Source organism: Lutjanus erythropterus, chromosome 1, assembly GCF_056507025.1.
Source record: "Lutjanus erythropterus isolate fLutEry1 chromosome 1, fLutEry1.hap2, whole genome shotgun sequence".
In the NCBI taxonomy this organism is placed as follows: Eukaryota; Metazoa; Chordata; class Actinopteri; order Lutjaniformes; family Lutjanidae; genus Lutjanus; species Lutjanus erythropterus.
The window spans coordinates 32,241,922-32,262,215 of record NC_139317.1 but is presented as its reverse complement, the minus strand read 5'-3'; the positions used below and the strand labels follow the sequence as shown (position 1 = coordinate 32,262,215).

Below are 20,294 nucleotides of genomic sequence, written 5' to 3'. Positions count from 1 at the left end.
ATTCTTTGATTATGCGTGTCACAAATTTGGGCAATGAAGATACACAGAATGTAAGATATGTGTGACATAGATGATGGCTGGCCTGTGTTGACAAAGAGCCTCTAAATCCAGATAGTTTCAGAGAGGGGGCTTCCTCTCTCTGAAATATTTTGAGAAGGGGTCAGTCGAGGCCCTCTCAAGGGGCTGAACCTCACTGTGGCACTTTGGGATTGATTTGGGACTTTGGGATTGAGTTGGGAGCAAACAGTCTTGACTGCGATTGTGACTGAGGCCTCTGAGCCCTCAGAGCTCAGCTGGTGGTTAACTGTGTGGATAAGGACCGTGTGAGAGAAGAGAAACTTCATCTCCTCTGTCTCAAGTGAAATTCACAGTTCCTGACAAACTCTGCTCTCAGAGAGGACAGATAAAGGGGGTCATATAAGAAACAGAGCTGGGAATTTTTAACCAAATTGCCATTTAAAGCCGCAATAATAACTATTTTTATAGTAACACTGAACACAGCTATTGTAAGTACTTGAACTCAAGTTTTGTATATTTATGGCAATGTCAGTCAGTTGGTCAATCAATTTGGTCCAGACTGAAATATACATTTTTGGACATTCATGGTCTGCAGAAGATGAATCCTACTGACTTTGGTGATCCTCTGACTTTTCTTCCACCGCCACCAGGTTGACATTTATGGGTGGTTTTGAGTTAAATTACTAAACTATTGGATGTATTGCCATAAAATTTGCTACACACATTCAAACAACTTAATAACCACATAACAAGCTAAATTAGACATAACAGACATGATGAAAACATTAGACTTGCCTAAACAATGGCATGTTAGCCTTGTCATAGCATAGCATTTAGCACAAAAGCACCATTTTGCCTAAGACTCACAGAGCAGGGCTGAAGTCTCTAGTCTTGTTTTATGATAGATATTGTAGATATTTACATAAATAACTTTTAAACATAAGATAAAACTATTTGAATAACATATAAATATGTTAGAAATGAGATGTTACACAGTGACTTTTATTATTTATAAGCTTTTACAAATTAACCCCACAAGGTGTAGTTTCTGACACTAGGGCTCTCTCATATTAAAACAATATATTGTTTTATTTGTGAATTTTGATGACGACATGAAGTAGCGTGGGATCATGGGAGTCTTCACTGATAAACAACTACGATTAACAATGAAAATCTATCCAATGTGACTCAGGCAGAAATCATGTTCACAGATGACATAATGTACTGTCAAAGATCAAAGATCAATGTTAAATCAAGGATTTAATAATGCTATTGACTGCAAATTCAGAAGACTGTGTGTGAGGCTTTTTGCTTTTTGTTGTTGATCCCTTCAAAGTGCCTGCCGACCTCCAACTGAGCAAAAGTTTTCAGCTCTTTTGATGTTTTAGATTCTTCAAAGTATCCACCTGTTACTTTGATGACAGCGCTGCACACTGTTGCTATAACCTGAATCATTTCTTAAATGTTATATGTTTTTAGGCAATTTCAAGCAAAATTTTTGCATATTATAGGTTTAATTAATTTAATTTAATTTTTTGATGAGTGTTCAAAAGAAAAAGAAATGACCTGAAAAAGAATGAGTAACTTAATTTAAGTACTGAACACACCTTAGAGTAGCTTAGTCAAATGCAAAACTCTTGTCATATTTCCTGTATACAAATAAGTACATGCCACATGACTGTCTCCCAGTGGTACATGAATTCCCCATTGATGTTTGGTAAATATGAGCTTCTTTCAATTTCAAGCACAGTTAAACCATTCTGCAGACTGTGGGAAAGTTTGAAAATGTCCATACTGACAGGCAAGTTACACATGCATACACACACAAAGTATCTTGGTAAGAGTTGGATTAGGTCTGCGGTTTCAAAAATTGCTGAACCTTGACAGGCGAGGTGTGAACTGTTGGAAAATCAGCCATTAACACACCCATCTGATGGGCAAGTCATTGTTGAGTGCTGCATCTATGTATTGAAATCAGGAATGGAGGCAGGTGCAGCAGATGTAGATAAGATTGGGCACAGACTACACAACGTAGACTAGCAGTTTCAGTGATGGTATCAGCGCTTCTCAGTCTTGAACGGCCTGAAAAACAGCCCTGTCCCTGCAAATAAAACCCTCAATGATGACGCCCAGGCTCCTGAGAACCAGCCCCAGGCTTGTGTGTATACATAAACATAAGAGCAAGTGAGAAAAGATGAGTGACAATCCTGTGCATGAGTGTGTATTGAAGTAGAACGTGTTTCAAATGAGCTTTACCTGCTACAACTGCCTCTTTCTTGACAAGTCTGTAGTCTTGAAATTAGGGATAAAGTTAACTTTTTGAACTGAAGTCCAAGGGCATAACGCTTGCAAAAATTAATGCTACTGATGTTGGATTCTCCCTGATTCTGCTGGTTCAGTGCAAAGGAAACCATTCACCTTATTTGCCTCCTGCTTGCAAACACCTATGTGGCATAATGGTGAAAGTAGACGGGATGGTGTTCCAACTAGTCAAGAATCACATTGATCCACAATCACAGAATAATAAACTTCTTTCAAATACAAGAGTAGTCTACTCTAGACTTCTGTGAAGTGGGAAACTGGGAGACTGTGTTCCCTGAGCTTTCCTGTAGGCAGCGCTGTGGGAGTATGTCCAACCATTCAGTGCTAGAGAGAGAGAGCAACGTTCTCATTCATCATGCTTCACTACTTTCTGTGTGGGTGTCTGAAAAGACAAGCTTGTACCTTGTCCCCTTCTTTTATGTGCGGTATTCATGGACAATCAAACACAGCTGGAGTCCGCAGGGTTTTTGTCAGATCAGGCTGGTAGAGAGAACTTTAAGCAAAGCTCTCATTTGGTCTTTATTCCAAACATCACCAGTGGCCACATCTCTGTTAGCTTCTTTTGACCATATTGTTTGAGGTACTGGTGAGTCAAATAAACTAAGCTAGGTAATAAGGTCACTTATTACTTAAGCATTTCTGTTTCCATTTCCTGTTTGTTTGTTTTTACGTGTGATGGACTGTGAAGATTAGGTGAATTAGATCAATAATCAGCTGAGACTTCTGAGATATAATGAATGAATATAAATGAGACAAGTGAAGGTGGAAAAGGAGGCTGAAAACTCCAAACTCTGTTTTAGTATGTAACTGCCACAAATCTGTTAGCAAATTAAGTTTTTTTCCCCTTGTTCCTTGCTTTTTCTCTCACTTATGTGTAGCAGAAGAAGTGATGGTCCATTTATCAAGGAATACATGAAAAGCTTCATGTTATAAATTCGTGACAATAGCAGCTCTATGTGTGATTACAAATTAAGAGACAAACCGAATCACATGTTGATCAGTGCACTGTTGTGTTAGATCATGCATCTTCTGGTTCCGCAATTCTGGCATGCTGTGTAAAACGACACACTGGGGCAGGTTTGTGCTGGCGCTGCTTGGTTCAGTGTAAATACAGAAAGCTGGCTTAAAGGCAAGCCCTCATTGAGGTGATACTTCAGGATCTCTGTGTAAAAAATGGCTTATATTTCATGATTTTTGCACTGTCTAGTTGATGTTAAGTGTATTTATTGTACAGCTGTAATCTCAGCAAAGACTTGTTTCAGTAATTACCCTCACTAAAGATTAAGCTAACTGGTTAGTCTAGCTAGCTTGCCCTGTATCACTCACACAGTGCTTCCTTGTTTTGAGAATCGAATCGTACACATGTTGAAGCAGCTGTTGGGTCTGCCTTTGACCAGTAAGTGACATTTAGCTCTCCACTCAAAAAGCTCCTTTCAGACTTTCCCTTTAAAGGTTCCTTTAAAACTCCTGCGGTGGAAACACCCTATATGTAATAACCCTTACAACACATCTGTATCTCTGCAGGGTGGTTGGTGTAACTCTTCCTTTTCGGGGAAAAAACATAAACAATCTGTGTTAGGAGACTGCTCCTGGGTAGCAACACCCTCTCTTTGTAGATCCTGTTACCCAAAATCCTACCCAGATAAACCACTATATAATAGATGGTCAGTGGGATGAGTAGATGACTGCTTGTGTGTGTTTCTGTAATCTTCATACCGTGTTGGACCAGAACTTGACAATGGGAGCATGGTAGAAGGCATAAATTTTCCTGGTTAAGGGTAGCTTCCTGGAGCGAATGTGTGTCTCCATGTCGTTCTTCACCTCCACATGGTCGTGGGATCTGGCCTCCTTGAACACATCCTGCAGAGAGGTTAAAAAGGCCCAAATTAGACAGGAGCAGGCCACAGCGAGGAGAGACAGAGAGAAAATGCAGAGTGAAGAGAAGAATGTGAGTGAAGGAAAGTCAACAAATACATGACTGAGTAAAAACAAACACACAAAGTGGAGTTTTAGGCCAAAAATACAAAAAGTATTTATCAACACACTTTTTATGTGAATCTGTCATGCTACTCTTATCTTCTTCTTATCCAACACATTCACAGCTCATTAATCCTTTTCACCACCTAAACTATGGACTATTTTTGACATTTAAGACTTAGACTACAAATCTGGAAAATATTAAGCTCTAAAAATGTATTTGGACATGACACTTGACATTACATTTGCAATTCTTTATTTCGCTGAATGACTTCAAGACTGCTTCAAAGTGAGGATGATAATATATTTTCAAAAGGAAAAAAAATCTAACCATTTGGATGTCCTCAGCTATGTTCTGGAAGTTGTGTTCACTGTCCTCCATGGTCATCTGGTGGTCATCCTGACTCTGAGGGATATGAGCCATTTCAGCCTTGGATTTGTACTCCAACAGCAGGATGGCAGGAGGCACCAACATACTCAGAATCACCTAGAGACAAATACACACTCATGTGGGTGGATGCTGCTATATTTATCAAAAAAGTTATTTGAATTACACTCACACTAATGAATCCCAAACGCTTTATTGCCTAAGTGCTAACTGTGATAACTGCTCGTATTCAGCGCACTACACTGTCTCAGGCTCTAATTTAAATATTTCCTGTCTTGACAGTACCTGTGACAATAACAGCATAATACAGGTCCTGTTGTGAAATAAAAAAATGACAGCATGTTCAGTTCATGTGACTGTTCACTTCTAAAACTTTTCAAAAATGTGTTTTTTAAAAAAACACAGTTGAGATCTAGTGAAGCCATGTAACATCTACTCCATTTACTTTGATATTCACTATGAATTGAGACTTTCAAGAGAAACCAAAGGACTGTTTTTACAGTACAGATACAAGAGTTCTTCAGGTGATATGGATGGGTTTTTAGCATTAGTGTCTGTCTATTTGGAGTTCACTTTATGCCAGCTGAGCTTCAATTTTTTTTAGCATTATGCCAATAAACAATAACAAAAAAGGAATGGGTTTTAAGGTAAAGGTCAGGAAAAGCTTGATAAAGCTTGAATCCATGAATCATCCAACTAAGTGGCATTTTAATACCTCAAGTATTTCAACTAAAATTGGAATCAGGGTTAGACACACTCTGCAGCTGCAAAAACTTCTTAAACATAGACAAAGCAGTTTCCAACACTTTTATTTCACCCAGCATCTCGTTTGTCACGAAAAAAAAAATCTAAATGGAACATGAACCTTGTACCAGGAGTTCTTGCGCATGTTCAGCCGTCCCATCCACATGTCTGACAGCAGCATCTGGGTGCACGTGTGAGCCACAAAGGGCCGTAGGTGGGAGGAGACCGCCAACTTCAAACAGGTGGAGTTGCTCCAGTTCTTCAGCTCGTAGGTTAGCAGCTTCATGGCCATGGTCTCATCCTGCCTGAACGACTGCTCCAGCAGGTCCACTGCTAATGTCCCAAACTCACTGAAAATACAGTTGATTTAGTTCTATCATCCACTTCTATAAAGAAATGTGAAATTTTACAGCCACCTTACATGTATCAATGCCACAGAGAAACATACTTTGAGTACTCCTTGAGCTCCTCTGAGGTGTCGTCCACCACGTCGCTCTTCTTGGCCTCATAGCCCATAGACCGGCAAAGCTTACAGGCCACCAGTGCCTTTGCCATGTTCTCCTCACCATGCTGCCAGAAGAAGAGTGCCATTTTCTGCCTCTTCATCAGCACGGCCCACACAAGCAGCTCATTGAAAGGGTAGGGGAAGCGCCGTGTCTCTGGGTCATCAATGTCCACAATCTCTTCTTTGCTCCTCTTTTTGTTTTGCTCGGTGGCGGACTCAAGCTAGAAGAAACAGAAAGGAGCAGTTGCTTTTGTTAAATTTTTCATAGTGTCCTTAGATGCAGAGACTGCTTTCTATTTCTAGAAGTTTTCATCAGCTTTGTTCCATTACTGTATCAAAGGAGTTCACCTTAGGTTTGTATGGCTGTGCCGTTTTGATGAAGTGGTTGTGCCTCGTTTTCTCCTTCTTGTCAGCCTGCATGCTAAAAGACTCATGATTTTTCCTCAAATGAGAACCAGGACCTGCTGTGTGGCGCCCTGACCTCTGTGCAGAACATGAACACATTTTCAGATTTACTTGATTTATCTTCTGCTGACTTTTGTTACAGTTTACAAAACATTTATAATACAACTCAAATTCACAACAGTTTAAGGTTATTTGAGGTGCTTATTGATATTCAGAGTATTACCTACAGCAGATGGTGGTTGACACACCTCAGTTTGGAGAAGCAGAGAGGCATACCAGTATGGAAGCTAATAAACGTATGGCAGGGTCAATGATAAAAGGTATTTTAACCACTTAAAAAAAAAGGTACCCCAACTAAGTCAAGATAAATTTAAATGTACACTATATTTAGACTATTTTCACCACTTTCCCTGATGGGAAACCACTGTTAAATAAGCCAAACATTGATCTCTCCAATCCATCTTAAATCCATTGGCAAAAATTTTATGCAACACATGGGACTTGCTGGTCTACCACCCCTTCAATATTTATAGTTAGTTTGTGTTATTGTGCGATTTTGGGTTTACTTCAAATTCACCAAGAATGAGGCAGTGGTAAACCAGAAACAAAACAAAAAAATTGAGTTTTTGCCAAAGGTGGCTGGCTGCTTTAGAGACTGCCATTATATAAGCCAAATATTGCTGTTTCCCATTGGAGAGCGCTATGGAAAATGTCAAGTTAAAGCTGTTACAGTATTGTAAATAAAGTATAGCGTACAGTATACTTAAACTGATTGATTTTTTAGGATGACCTTTTATTTGGTGGCTAAAATACATTTTGCTGCTGATCCTGTCCACAGCAGTACATTCCTTAGCTTCCTACAACAGTATTTCTACGACTTCACTAAACTTGGGATGCATCACCCGCCATCTACTCTAGTAAATAAACTGACGATGTATACGTACCTCATACAACCTCACTTCAAACAATATGAACTATCCCTTTAAGTTGCAAATATCAACACCATAAAAGATGTTTTGGACACCGCAGGAATTGCAACAGTTGAAACTCACCCTATTGTTGCCATTGAGGTTATTGTAAATGATTCTGAAGCGTTTCCTGGTATAGTTGCACCTGTAAGTCCCGCCCATCAGGTACTCAATAACCAGGCCCACATCAATCAAAGTGATCTTATAGTTTGGAGGCAAATGACTCTGCAGGATGGCACAGAAAAAATGGTGAGTGAGACTGAGCAGAGTCTGGTTAACAATAACTGATTAAAATGATATGAAGTAGACCGACTCTACCTGTTTAACATCTCTAACCAGGTGGAGGAGAGTTGGGTTGTTGGAGGGCTGTTTCTACGGGAGGAAGATTAAAAAAAGAAAAAAATTTATATTTATATACACACACATACACACACACACACACACACACACACACACACACACACACACACACACACACACACACACACACACATATATATATATATATTTCATAATGTTACCGTGTTGTAGAGTTCCTCAAGCCGATTGATTGTCAGGAAACGGTGCATGCTCACACCATTTTCTATAAGCAACTTGACAAATTCCACCCTGTCCATCACAAGTGCATCCAGCATCGCTTGCTCCAGAGAGCTCACCTAAACACATAAACAAAGATAAACAAGCTGTTATGAGGCATATTTTTTATAGCAAATCATTATTTATAAAACAAATGTCATAAGGGACAAGACCACAAATATGGTCAAATTACAAACAAAACAAAACAAAACACACACACACACACACACACACACACACACACACACACACACACACACACACACAAGAAACAAATAAATATTATCCATCCTCTCATTCACACAAAAAGCCAGGATTCCCCGAGATTTAAAATATACATGAGCACTGAGGGCAGCTTATGAAGACAACTGTAAGAGGGTTCATGTTACAGTCAAGACAAGCAGTTCATGGCAGCCAGCCCAAGTCCGGTCCCCTGGCTCTTTATACTGCAGATTATGGTCAACAGAGACTTGGGGGTCATTTTGGGCAAGTCCAAAGGTTTGGAGCTATTGCTGAGCTAAGCAAACATCTCTGGAAGCTGTGGCTCACAAACACACAAAACACACATGGACAAACAAACACGTAGACATACCAGGAGCTGCTGTCCGTACACAAACACATGATTCTTGGCAATGTCTACACGGTCCCAGGCCAGAGTCAGGACCAGCTGATCGAAGGCAGACGCGTTTGTGCCTGAAATACACAGGTACAGCCATGAGTAAACACACACACAAACATAAACAGCTAGGAATTCCCAGGCACGTAAAGCCTTATTAACTGTGTATTTCCCGTTAGCCAGCTATCAGGATTAGATGGGGTTAGCAGAGCAGGGCCAGGGCAGTAATACAGTCAATTACACACTAATACAGCAACACAGCAGATTAGACCACGAAGTAAATCCCTCTTCAGTCTACTGCTCTTTTCCACAGTAATCTGCCTTATTGTCCTCTAGGAGCCATCTGAATCAAACAATCATAACCACAGTTCACTGAATTGGTTATTTGGATGTCAAATAAGAATCTAAATGGGAATTTGACTGAACTAAAATACCAAAATTGACTTCTAATGACCAGGGACAGGATAGAAAAGTGGTATCTTAAGTCTTAAGATATCAAGTTTTAGGGGTTTTCCTAATTTACTATTACAGAATTTACATCTCTCAATTTTTATGGGTTAGCAACCGATACTATTTTTTTCTTGCTGTTTTTTTTCTTGCTGTGCTAAACAACTTTGTATCCATTGTTATTTTCTCATTGAAATATAATGAACCATGTATAGAATGAAAACAAAAAATTGAGTTTGAAACAGATGAGTTTGAGGCGGTAACACCTGTAAATAAATCCAAAGATCTTGTTTTTGGAAAATTTACAGCAATGCTCACTCAGTGGGCTAAGATAGCATACAGTCTCCACCATATCTAGCATCTATTAAATAAAAGAGCATCCATACGTGTTAAACAAGTCAGCAAAAAAAAAAAAAAAAAACTATTAAAACTAAGTTGGGATACTTGTGAAATGCACATTTCCTATCCTAAGTCAGGACAGGAAGAAGTGTTGTCAAAAATAGATCTATATCAAGAAATATTGACACTGAATATTTGATATGCTATCAATGCTCATTTTTCTCTGTATTGATACTCTGGTACCAGTTGCACTTTCTCACTCTTTCTTCTCTCTGACAGCCAGTTGGCACACATTGCTGCAGTGCCCACATAGTCCCATCGTCTCTAACTTGCTCACAGCAATGTCTTCTTGTCATTACTGGTTTCATTTTCTGTTTCTGTTGTCATGTTACAGCCTTGATATAGGAACTTTGATATATGATCTGTTCATCAGCAATGTGTTTTTTCCTAAATCTAACTACCATGGTTACCAAACAGGTGAGACAGGATAAGAAAGTTAGGAAGCTTCTGTTAAACAGCCTGCAGGTTGTCTGTCTGCTTAAAAATCCATAGAGTAAGAAGAGGCATTCTACAGTATATCCAGCTTTTAAACAGCAGACTCATTTCCAGTGACTCCTTCAAACTTCCCATTTAATATCCAGCCTGCTAAATGAATTGAATCATAATGGAAGAGAGAAAGACCAGCACTCAATATTCTTTAAGAGCTTGGAGAGCTTTCGTAGCCCAGAGCCCTTTTGAGGATGAGTTACTGTTTCACCAAGAACACTGCGCCTAAGGCTGACAAATATTTGCATGGTTGGGAATTTTCAGTCATGGGTGGTTTGTCTTTTGAGCATCTGAGCTGGTTTCTCCAGATTATCGATCAGCTGCAGTCACTCACAAATTCCTTGCTTTTGTCTAAATAAACTGGAATGACTGTTTTGCTGCACCCACCTACATTCAGTACAACACCCATCTCCCTCTTTCAGGTGAAACATTTGTTCTGTACTTGAAGTGAAGAATGCCTGTTCAGAGTAAAACATTTTCTTGTCTTTCTTCTCTCTACAGCATAATGAAAACAGAGAGTTGCTCAGGTAAAGGTCCAACTTTCTCTCTTTCTGTAACAGACTGCAGAGTGAGGAGTAAGAGTGAGACATGCAGCTCAGGAACTGACTGTGTTGGAATAAGGAGGCCCTGTGAATGTGTGCAACATGATCTCCTGAGGAACACAAAGAGAAGGGCACACAGGGGGGAACTCTGTTCTCAAAGCATATCCATATCAGAATGAAAACATTACGAAGTCTTGAAACCTTAGTCTCCCAATGCCAGCAACCTCAGCATATGAATAGACCCAATCAACTTTCTGTGACTTTTACTCTCTTAAAGAATTTGAGGAGGAAAGCAAGGTTCAGAGAGAAGTCATCTACAAACCTTGGAGTAAAGCCCTCAGAATGGCAACGTCAATGTCCTGATGCTCCTCGGAGCTAATGTGAAACACAGTGATCTGTTTTCCAAGAAAGAAGATAGCACTTATTAATATGTTCCCACAGACATTTTGTTTCAAGAGTTGGTGAAATTTTAATAAATTAATTGCTTTAGAAAAAAAAACAAAAAACAAGCAAACAAACAAACAAACAATAAAAAAAGAAACTGACACTGTTGCTTAACTGTCAGTAAAAGATCAGAGTCATTCACAGTCTTCTCTGCGCTTCAACTGGTTCATTTAGTTGAAAGCTGATCTTTTGTCTCTTACTTCTCCTGAAGCTTTTGTGTTTAGTTTTCAGGAAGTATTAAATGAATCTAACTTTTACAAGTTTATTTCAATGCTGCTCTCATGCTCTCATATTAAAAACGGGAACATTAACGATGATAAGTGTATGAAATTTATGATTAAAACAAATGTCAATGGGCATGAATTTACCAGTTCTTTGCTCTTCATGCACTCCATCAGAGTCTGGAAGAGGTGGATGGCATCACTCTGGCTGAAGTTGAAGGTTTTCTTGATGGTTGCAATGATGTCAGTCTCCACTCCATCAGGAAGACGGCTGTAGATGAATTACAGTATAACAAGGTTACAGTCACGCTACTGAAACCCACACAGCTAGAAAACACTTAAAATATAGGTTTGATTCCAGCACATGTCGTGTCTAAATATTCTTGAACAACAAGGTCAACTCCTAACCGATCACTCTTAGGTTTGACTTGATTAGAGCCTTCAAAATCTAAATATTCTGTCCACAATACAGAACAACATGTTTTGCATGGTCCTTGTACACTTTAAGTAAGGTGTTGTCATTTGATTTATCTCTGCAGTAATTTTGCCAAGCAGTAAACACAAAGTAAAGTAACGTACAGATCAAATGTGATCAAAGTTCCCAAAGTGGTTTGATCTCCAAAGAAGATGTTAGCATTTGCTGTAGTATTGAAAGAGAATCGTGAATCTGTTTTTAAACCACTGTTGTATAAAAACTTAAACTTCTGTTTTTGTGACAACTCTAGTAGTATATAAAAAAACTTAAAAGTATTATTATCAAAGTATTATCAAGTATTATTATCAAAGCTGAAAGTTCTGGTGTTGTGACAACTCCAACATGTAGTGCATGTGTGGCCTTAAGATAATTAATTTTAATGCTATGTCCTATGTAGGATTCATTGCAGCATATTCTGCTCCTGAAGTATATGTTCTATGTTCAGCAGCATGTTTATATACTGTTGCCATATAATCATTCATAGTGTATTTAAATGCTTTATGTGTTCAATATGCAATTTTCTGGACTATTTTTATGTTTATACTCCATCTCCCAATAACTAACCTAGTTTTAGTAAAAAATAAACCTCATTAACCCCCCTGCCCTGGATCTTTGCATGTTTCCTGTAACAAGCCTTTTTCCCTTCCCAAACGTTTTGTGCAAAACGCTCACAAATGGATCAGCAAATCTTGGTTTGACAGAACTGATGAAGTTCCTAATCACGATTAAGTTAGCCAGGATTGGTTGTGATTTTGCAACAAACACATCTTAAACAGGAGCAACACATAGATGGTCAGTTAAACTGAATCACTATTTGCATTTTCAGTCACAGGGCTGGTAATTACATTAGGATATGGGCATATTTCACATTCATGGGCATACTTACACTGAGTGTGCGATTGTCTGACAACATTTTGCAGCAGCATTCGTGCAAATTTCATTGGCTGATTAAACCTGTCAGCAAATTACTTTTAAATGCACACTGTCACGAGTTCAGCTATTTTCAACTCTTTTATAACAGACTGGGCTGTGGTTGGGTTGTTAGAAATCCTTCTGGGATGACAGAAATAGATGAGAGCCACCAACATCGCTGCCATCAAAGGAATCGAAAAAAAGGAACATGGCTGTCTACAACATAGTAAATGATTCATCATGATCAGCATCACACTGCCATTTCATTTTTGTTTTTTGTTTTATTTAAGTAAAAATCTATTAACTTTACCAACTATTTCTAACCACAAATCTACATCATTAGTACAACACTTGCTGAAATCTTGATTTTACTAAATTTTCTTCAAATCTCTGTAGGGTACCTCATGCTTTTATTGTTAACACTACCATTTCTCCATTCATTCCCTGCCTTCCCGTCATCTGTCAATTATGTTATTTGTGATAATACTCAAATAAATCAACTCTAAAACAGTATGTGGAAAGTTTGAGCTTTGGCCACCAACTGCCATCTTTTTTTTTCCTCTACCCACCCCTGTCCTCTGAGTTTGTGTGCGTTTCCTACCCCCCCTCCTCGGTCTGCTTGTGGACGTATGCAAGTATGTCAGCAGCACGGCCGGTCCCCTCACACACCACCACTGGGACAGGAGGGCTCTCCTGAAGGTACTCCAGCACAGTCAGGATCACATTGGGACCCCCTTCAAAGATCAGGGCCACAACAGGAACACCTTGACCGATTCCTGTAAGAAAGAAATATATGCTGAAACTTTATGTTCTATACTTGCTTTTACCTCCATTGTCATTCACATAATACAGCTTGTATGTCACGATAATACACTGTCTACTTGTTTTACTGACTGCACTTACAGCACACGACTGCCTGAAGTAAATCCAATCACAACCCATTTGATACTTAATTAGTGACAGAACTATACAAATTACTATTTAGATTTATTTTAATACACTTGAATATTCAAGACTGGGTTTTACCACAAAATGTAATGTATGACTTCAAGAAACTGTATATTTTAGGTATTATTACTCTATTAATCTGCTGTATTTAACAAGTGGTCTTCCCACAAAAGTTACAGTAAACACTGTTTATCTGCATACAGCATTTTGTTGATCAGATTTTGACTGTTAATGGTCACTCATTATTTTCCAAGCAATCTCTTGTTTTGGCAGAATTAACCCGCATAAGACATAAAAAAGGCAGATAACCTGTTTTTTTTCCAAGGATGAAAATCATGTCACTCTCTTTGAACAACCTGTCCAGTAACACTTTACAGTCAGTACAAAATGAATAATATTTAATTGTCCTTGTCTGTGGTCAGTGAAGCATGAGCAGTCAAACTCAAACAAGTGAGATGAGTAGTGTTCTAGTCTTTGGATGACAAAGTCCATATTTTCATTTTTGAGTATTGGTAAATTTTTAACATCTCATAGAACTTAAAAATGACAGTTTTATGTTCAATGCACATCACTAGAAAGTAATGCAGACAGCACAACAAAGAATTTAAATTAGGTTATTCTTGTCAGAAGGGGGCACTCTATTAGCTTGGACTGGTGGCACCGGCACAAATTTTAAGTCACATACAACAGTGTGGAGTTAAATCTTTCTGATGTCCAACTTCAAAAGACAACAAAATGACAATTAAATAACAATCTTCTGGACAAAAATACACTGAAGTTGGCATTTCGGTAATGTGAAGGGCCAAGTGTGGTATTCTGACTAGGTGGAGATGAGTACATGAGTAAGGTGATGTTTTTAGCTTTCCAAGACAAACGTCACTGCATTATCTCAGAGAAGATCCTCAGACTGCCTTATCAGATCTAAAGTGATCCTGTATAATCCCTTCTTCTCAGGAATCCCAACAAAGAAAACTATTGTATTAAAGTTTAAGTTTCTGGTTTTACTCACGTGCATGTATTCTTTGGAGGTTGATGTGCTTCTCCAGGTCCCGCCGCAGGTTGACCTCAGCACCATACTTGCCCACCGTCCCATCATCCACCAAGAGGAAATGGGAATGCAAGCTGTTGAGAACGTTTAGTTTGCTGAGAGGGTTCAGCAGCGTCTGATACGGAGCAATAATCTACAGTGTGGGCATGAGAAGGCAGTAAATGGGAGAGGAGAAGAATGGGGGAAAAAAGAAGAGAAAAATGACTCCTGTACCTTCACAAAACAATCCAAATTGACATAAAAGTACCGGGATCAATTACAAATGAGATTATAAGAGTTGTGTCTTACGTCTCTGCCAATGAGATCATTTCTGTTTTCAATGACTCCCCAGGGTGCGATCCCAATAGTGCAAATTTTCTTTGACGATCTTGAGCAGTGCTCTTTCAGAGCGTCTCCCACATGCTTTGCCACACCTTTGGGAAAGATGCATTAAACAATCAATAAACTTTCATTATTTCTTGGACGAGAGTGTTACGTGTTTATTGCTTATTAACTTTTGTCATACCTCACTTCGAATTCTGACTGCCGATTAAACAATAAAACTAACCCCTTAACATATGGTACAAATCTATGATCAGTGATAGTGTGCTAGATACTGCAGATCCCACTGATCATGCCTGTGAAAAGAAACAGCAGAGACACCTGAAGCTTCTGTGACCAAAACGCCACAAATGGGGCAAGTCCACAGCAAGTACATTAGTCCTGGGGTTGTTTGTGAACCACAATCCTCAGCTAATGGATCTCATGGATTCAGCAGTAATTTGTGAGCCAGGAGACCATCCCAACTGGCCAGGGTGCCAGAGAGGCATTAAAAGTAATCACTGGTCTGGGTAATTGACCCTATGAGTAATGATTTAAACACTATGATCAGACCACACCATCTTAACGCCGCGCTGTGGCTGCAGACAAACTTCAGCCACGACACATAGCCAAATGACACACTTACAGCCCGGTATTACAACTTCTGCTACATCAGCGCATCACAGTGATGGTGGCTGTGTGTTTGTGTACAATGTAAGTGTGAGTGAGTGCTCATTTCAGGAAGGGAACAGGGTTGGTAAGTAATTAGTAATTAGCTGTCATATCTATTCAACAACAATAATACAGATTCTTCACTTCACTCAGTAAGCAGTTTATAGTCACAGGTTCGTTGCAATATTCCAATATTTTCCATATTTTAAAATGCAGTTCTATCTTATTTGTTATTTTTCAGTTCAAACAATGATGAAGACTTTCACTGATAAACAGCACAAAAAACCAGTCTGAGCTTGTTTCTAGCATGCAGTGCCAGAGTGCCAACATTTTCAGTTCCGCAGTTTCAAGCAAATCTGTGCCGCCTACAGGAAAATAAAGAAAGCCAGTGGTATAAATTATTATGTTTTTTAATCGAAATTACATTTGAAAAAAATGTTAGCTGGTGTGACAAAATTATGATACAATCATTTTATTTTATCTAGCTACACCTCAAAAACACATCCATAAATAAAGCAACTACTATGCTGACAGGATTCCTACACCTTTTCCAAAGCCAAAATCAAGCACTTTTGAAGACTTTTCAAGGTGCATTTTCAAGCTTTTCCAGCACCTCACAGCAAAACTGTTTTGTGATTAAAATCCACAGAGGTGTGACATACTAAAGGAAAACACAGACTATATAACCTGGCTGAGCCAACATTAGCCAATGTTATTTATTTTTATAAAAAGCAAACTCCTCAGTCAGAGAGTGAATTATAATGAAAGTAATGCAATTACAATTTCTAGAAGTTTCAAGCACTTTATCAAAAATCCAGGCACTTTTTAAACCTTGAAAATAAATTAAAGCTTCTTCAAGGACTTTAAGCTTCCTTGTGCTAAATGTGTATCTGTGAGTCTGTGACAGCGCTACAAGGAACCTAATAAGTTACTGAAGACATACATTTTAAGTAAGTAAACAAAAACTTCTTGTATATTCTTTTAAAGAAACAGCTAAATCCTTATGACTTTCCTTGCCACGAAAACTAGAACCACTCTACATACTTTTCAGAACAAAACAGGTAGCAGGGTTCCTTGCATAGCCACAGAATGGCTTAATTAATCTCAGACTACATACCTGTGTTGACCCCTCCAGTGAGAATCCAGGCCCCGGTGGTGACTGCAGCTTTGATGAGGCCCTTGCCTACCACCTGCTTGATGCGTGGGTGCAGATCAAAGTTCTGAACTCCTCCATGGACAGAGATGAGGATCTTAGGAAGCTCCATCTGCCACTCCTTCAGCATCAGCCGCAGGATGCTCTCTGGCCGTGAGTCGTAGGACAAACGCACATACTGCCCATGTTTCCACAGACAAAAAGAATCATGAACAAATGAGCACAAAAAAACAGAGAAAAGCAGCTGCACACTTTGGAAGCCAACAAACGATTGATGTTTTGGCATGAAAAATTTGTTAAATGATGAACACATTATCAAAACACAGGTCAATGAATTGACTAATTGATACTCATTGATTCAGCACTAGATTTTCATAACCTGCATTTCTAAAAATCTACATTAAGGAAAACACCTAAAAATAACAATACAAGACCATTTCTCCACAGCCATTATCAGGAATTATCAAGAATCACAAGCTGTATTTTTACATACAAACAAAAAAAAAAAAAAAAAAAAAAAAAAGCCCCCTAGCACTGAAGACTTTGCCTTCCTACCTTGGCTCTGTATGAGTGAGACCCTCCCTGGAAGTTGATGACACCATAGGCATCACAGGGGCTCGCCTCTGTATGTTTTTCCACTGACCACTCCTCCACTGCGGGCATGGACAGGTTGGGATTTTCACCCAACTTCACATCCGAGTACTTCGAGGCCAAGCTGGCCGTGAAGCCAGCGTGCTGTCGGACCAGCCGCCCACAGCAGCACCTTGAGGTGAAAAGAATAAATTTTAACTGATAATACAATATTATACTTTATATATTGTTAAGTTCTATTTATCATAACAGTGATGTTGCAAACTTGCAAAACACAGCAGATAACATAGAATATTAACAATAATCAATTTAATCAGCTTAATTTATGACTCATTTATAATGGGCCCTTTTCAAAGCAGCCATTTTGGTATGAAATAGTAGTGCAAGGGTTATCAATGGCACTACTTAAGGGTCCATTTGGATCAAACAGGGTCAGGGTACTGCTGTTATACTGACTGGAAAGGTAACACCTGTCTTTATCCTATTTTGTATCAATATGGCTGCCAGATGTTCAAAAGCAGGGAAATAATATCAAGGAAAAAAGAAGAAGGTACAAGGGACAAGAATCCATGCTACACCACATGAATATTAGTGTCATATGTAAATGCAGCTTTGGCTTCAGTTTTCATTACACTATTAAGTATGTAGCTGTCAAGTGCATGTTTAATACCATTTCACAGGGTGCTCAATTTATAATAAGTCAACTGGAAACATTAAAAAAGGCACCTGGAGACAATACTTTTAACAAAGTCATAGAGCTAGTGTCAGGTTCACTGGCTAGGTAGCTACATCTGATACAATCTGCTAATGACAGTTGTTATTTAAGCTAATGAAAAAAATCAATGGTTGCTGGTTATGTGCCATGCGAGAATGTAAAGCTTGGGGATTCACCAATATTTACATTTACTTATGAAAACATTAAAATTCTGAATTTCATCCTTATGATATATCTCAGTGTTATAATTATTTCATTCATCAACATTATAATATAAACAAAAAAAAAAAAAAACTTTTATCACAACAGCCAACCAACCATAAGAGGTTTAACATATTTTAAGACTGTAGGTGAGCTTTACTTTTATGTCCCTGATCAATGTGTTGTTATTAGAATGTTTCTTCACCTCTTTTAATTAACTGTGGTGACAAAGGTACAACCTGACGCAAAAAGCCTGGAAGTTAATTGTTTCCTGAGGAGGGTTGCTGTTCAGTGGAATTACACTGTAAAAGAATTTGCCTGTAGGCCCTCTCTGGTGTAAAATAACTGGTTTGCACAGATTCTCTCAGGATAATCCTGTCAGGTAACAAAGAATGAGTGAAACAAAGACTAAACAAATACTTACCGGACTAGCTGTTGGCAAATCTGGCATCCTGGAAGGCATCTGGGAGGAATTTCACAGCAACATTATTAATCACTGATTCAAATTTAAGTAAATTAAGACCACCTAAATGCGGAGTACATTTTCAAAGACACTAAGACAGACTGATGGTCTGAACTCCCATAGTTAAAGGGAACTTTTCAGTTGACATTTGAGGACATTTAGGAAGGTTATCTGTCAGCTGGGCAAGCAGCCTGGTTAGACTGGCCTTTAACCAAGACAGCATTATGAAACCTGCCAAGGGTACTCTCACTTTGATCGCAGTCACATGCAGGCCTTTGGCCCAGTGTTAAATGGGCCCATGTTCACTAACATCTCCGAATCATCTCTGAGCAGCAGCACGTACTGTAGTTAGTGGACAGCTGCAAATAATTGATGCAAAAGAAAACACAGGCAAAAGAGTAACCCAGTATCATCATGAGTTTGCAAGAAGAAAGGAAGGAATGCATGAAAGTGTAACTAAAAACAACACACAAAGGAGCTGGTTAAATGGTAAATACATGCAACTGCGCAAAATACTTAATATTAAAGCTACCCTAAGGAACTTATTATATGTTGTTGATTTTGGAAGCCCCTGTGGACAAAAGCAGTAGTGTTACCACTGTAATAACCACAAAATAGAATATCAAAAAACAAATGATCTAAATAAAAATATCTTCCCACTTGCTTTCAGCTGACTAACATAATACTCCCTGTAATTTTGCCAGTGGAAATGTAAGCAGACTTGCTTTATCTCATTTCAAGGAGAGCCTGACTTGCTGGATTAAGTATAACTATACAGATATGGTCAGTCTTCTTGTGGATGGTAATGTTTGCTTATGGAGGTCATATCAGTGATAAACTGAGACCGTTTCATAGCCAGGTAAAAACTACTGGTAGTAGTTTTTTTTTTTTTTTACAATTTCTTTATAACTGGATGACTTTTATATCAGCTGCTGTACCTTTAATTGAGCTATTTCATGTGTGCTTCTGAGTGAGAGGCATGCCAAGCCAGTAAGAAGCCTTCCATACAGTTTTAACACTGCTCTGTAAGATTCCAGTATGTCTGCAGAAAAATCCTGACACATTTGACAAATGGACATCCACATCAGTTCACACAGAAAACAATCTTTTATTCTTGCAATTAAAATAATGGTACGTGAGGAAATAAATGATTAAAATGGAAATCAGATTTCACTGAATCTAATGAAGTCCAAAATCCAAATCCAAAATCCAAACTTTCAAAATGGTAGATTGATAAGGATTAGATAAGGAATCTCATGACAAAGACTGGAAGAAGACATGATACACAAGTTCATCGCAGGTCTTCCCTCTCACTTAACACTGTAATCATAGTGACAGACATAAACATCAAAATTATGCAGAAACAGACTCATTTAGTCTTTGGAGAGTAGTGGTTAGGATTTGGGCCTACTTTAACACACACCATGCAATTACACAGTTTCCATGGCTATCACCACAAGGCACACTGCAGTACGTCTAAGCACATACCTGTGGGGGTCCTTTGACACTGGAAGTATGTACACACATTCCCTCTTGGTGAAAGTGCTTTCTATCCAGGGTTTCTGGGACTGTGAAAAAAGAGAAACAGTAGCATATTGTGAGCAGTAAGCAGCAGCTGAGGAGCCTCATGTTTGTATTAATGGCTTTATTATGTTTGCATTTAATAATTTCAAGCTGCTAAGCAAATTGTTCCCTGAGGATATTAAAAAAACAATGCTCCTACGTACAGTAATTGAGTGCTTGTACAAACAGTGCTGA

The 20,294-nt window shown here is 38.7% G+C and overlaps 1 protein-coding gene across 2 annotated transcripts in view; it reads right to left on the bottom strand.

Annotated features, from left to right (window-relative positions):
• trpm7 (transient receptor potential cation channel, subfamily M, member 7) overlaps positions 1 to 20,294 on the bottom strand; it is a 51,464-nt gene that overhangs the window by 20,513 nt on the left and 10,657 nt on the right. For both annotated transcript variants that reach the window (XM_084720061.1, XM_084720069.1), the window contains exons 2-19: positions 20,025 to 20,104; positions 18,498 to 18,536; positions 17,122 to 17,329; positions 16,531 to 16,744; positions 14,730 to 14,854; positions 14,403 to 14,574; positions 13,047 to 13,221; positions 11,206 to 11,329; positions 10,716 to 10,788; positions 8,496 to 8,596; positions 7,849 to 7,983; positions 7,646 to 7,699; positions 7,412 to 7,552; positions 6,303 to 6,437; positions 5,898 to 6,175; positions 5,571 to 5,799; positions 4,649 to 4,804; positions 4,057 to 4,200 (exon numbers count right to left, since the gene is read on the bottom strand). In XM_084720061.1, the coding sequence (XP_084576187.1) occupies positions 4,057 to 4,200; positions 4,649 to 4,804; positions 5,571 to 5,799; positions 5,898 to 6,175; positions 6,303 to 6,437; positions 7,412 to 7,552; positions 7,646 to 7,699; positions 7,849 to 7,983; positions 8,496 to 8,596; positions 10,716 to 10,788; positions 11,206 to 11,329; positions 13,047 to 13,221; positions 14,403 to 14,574; positions 14,730 to 14,854; positions 16,531 to 16,744; positions 17,122 to 17,329; positions 18,498 to 18,536; positions 20,025 to 20,104 (2,583 nt within the window). The remainder of the gene's footprint in view (positions 1 to 4,056; positions 4,201 to 4,648; positions 4,805 to 5,570; positions 5,800 to 5,897; positions 6,176 to 6,302; positions 6,438 to 7,411; positions 7,553 to 7,645; positions 7,700 to 7,848; positions 7,984 to 8,495; positions 8,597 to 10,715; positions 10,789 to 11,205; positions 11,330 to 13,046; positions 13,222 to 14,402; positions 14,575 to 14,729; positions 14,855 to 16,530; positions 16,745 to 17,121; positions 17,330 to 18,497; positions 18,537 to 20,024; positions 20,105 to 20,294) is intronic.